The sequence below is a fragment of the Austrofundulus limnaeus genome, unplaced genomic scaffold (assembly GCF_001266775.1).
Source record: "Austrofundulus limnaeus strain Quisiro unplaced genomic scaffold, Austrofundulus_limnaeus-1.0 Scaffold1145, whole genome shotgun sequence".
Classification (NCBI taxonomy): domain Eukaryota; kingdom Metazoa; phylum Chordata; class Actinopteri; order Cyprinodontiformes; family Rivulidae; genus Austrofundulus; species Austrofundulus limnaeus.
Genome location: NW_013953547.1, coordinates 1,576 through 2,212, shown reverse-complemented (window position 1 = coordinate 2,212; position 637 = coordinate 1,576). Strand labels below are relative to the sequence as shown.

Genomic DNA, 637 nt, shown 5'->3' with positions numbered 1-637 from the left:
CCATCAACAGCCACAGTGTCCTCATCTGATTCTTCTGAAAAGACCTTCTACTACGGAGGTTCTCCAAGCAGCAGCTTCAAGAACTTCACAGGCTGCATCAGCCACGCCTACATCAACAGGTAAACATCAACACTGCACTTTTTTTATTGGTAAAAAAATGATACTGTTAGCAATATGTTTTAGGACACTGAGGTTGTTGCTATGTGTGGATGACACTCTTTGTTCTGTCTGTAGACAAGACCAGGACATTGAGGCTGAGGATTTTCAGAAGTACACAGAGAAGGTTGAAGTGTCTCTGCAGGACTGTCCAGTGCAACGCCCTCCTGCTGCGCTGCTGTCCAGACAGAGAGACAGCACTTCCAGAGCCAAACACAAGGTAACAATGTGAACTATTTTCTCATTTTTTTCAGCTGGTTATGGTTACAATGACCTGAGAGCTGTACTACAACGCAGGATTAACAGCGAAAGCTACTAATTCACTGAGCCGCACCTGGTGGAGATTAAAAGTTTGAGAAATCCAATTTTATTGAATCTGTCAGGTTTAGTCATGCCAGGCTGTAAAAGAAAGCTCAACTGTGTTGAACGAGTTTTGTAGCACAGTATGGGGTGCCGTTTTTAAAGTTACACAGTCAAAAAT

General features: G+C 43.2%; 1 protein-coding gene across 1 annotated transcript in view; it reads left to right on the top strand.

The window, feature by feature from the left end:
* lama4 (laminin, alpha 4) overlaps positions 1–637 on the top strand; it is a gene marked incomplete at its 3' end in the record, with an annotated part of 62,466 nt that overhangs the window by 60,505 nt on the left and 1,324 nt on the right. Inside the window, 2 exon segments of the mRNA XM_014030930.1 lie at positions 1–119; positions 235–376. Of these exon segments, the coding sequence (XP_013886384.1) occupies positions 1–119; positions 235–376 (261 nt within the window).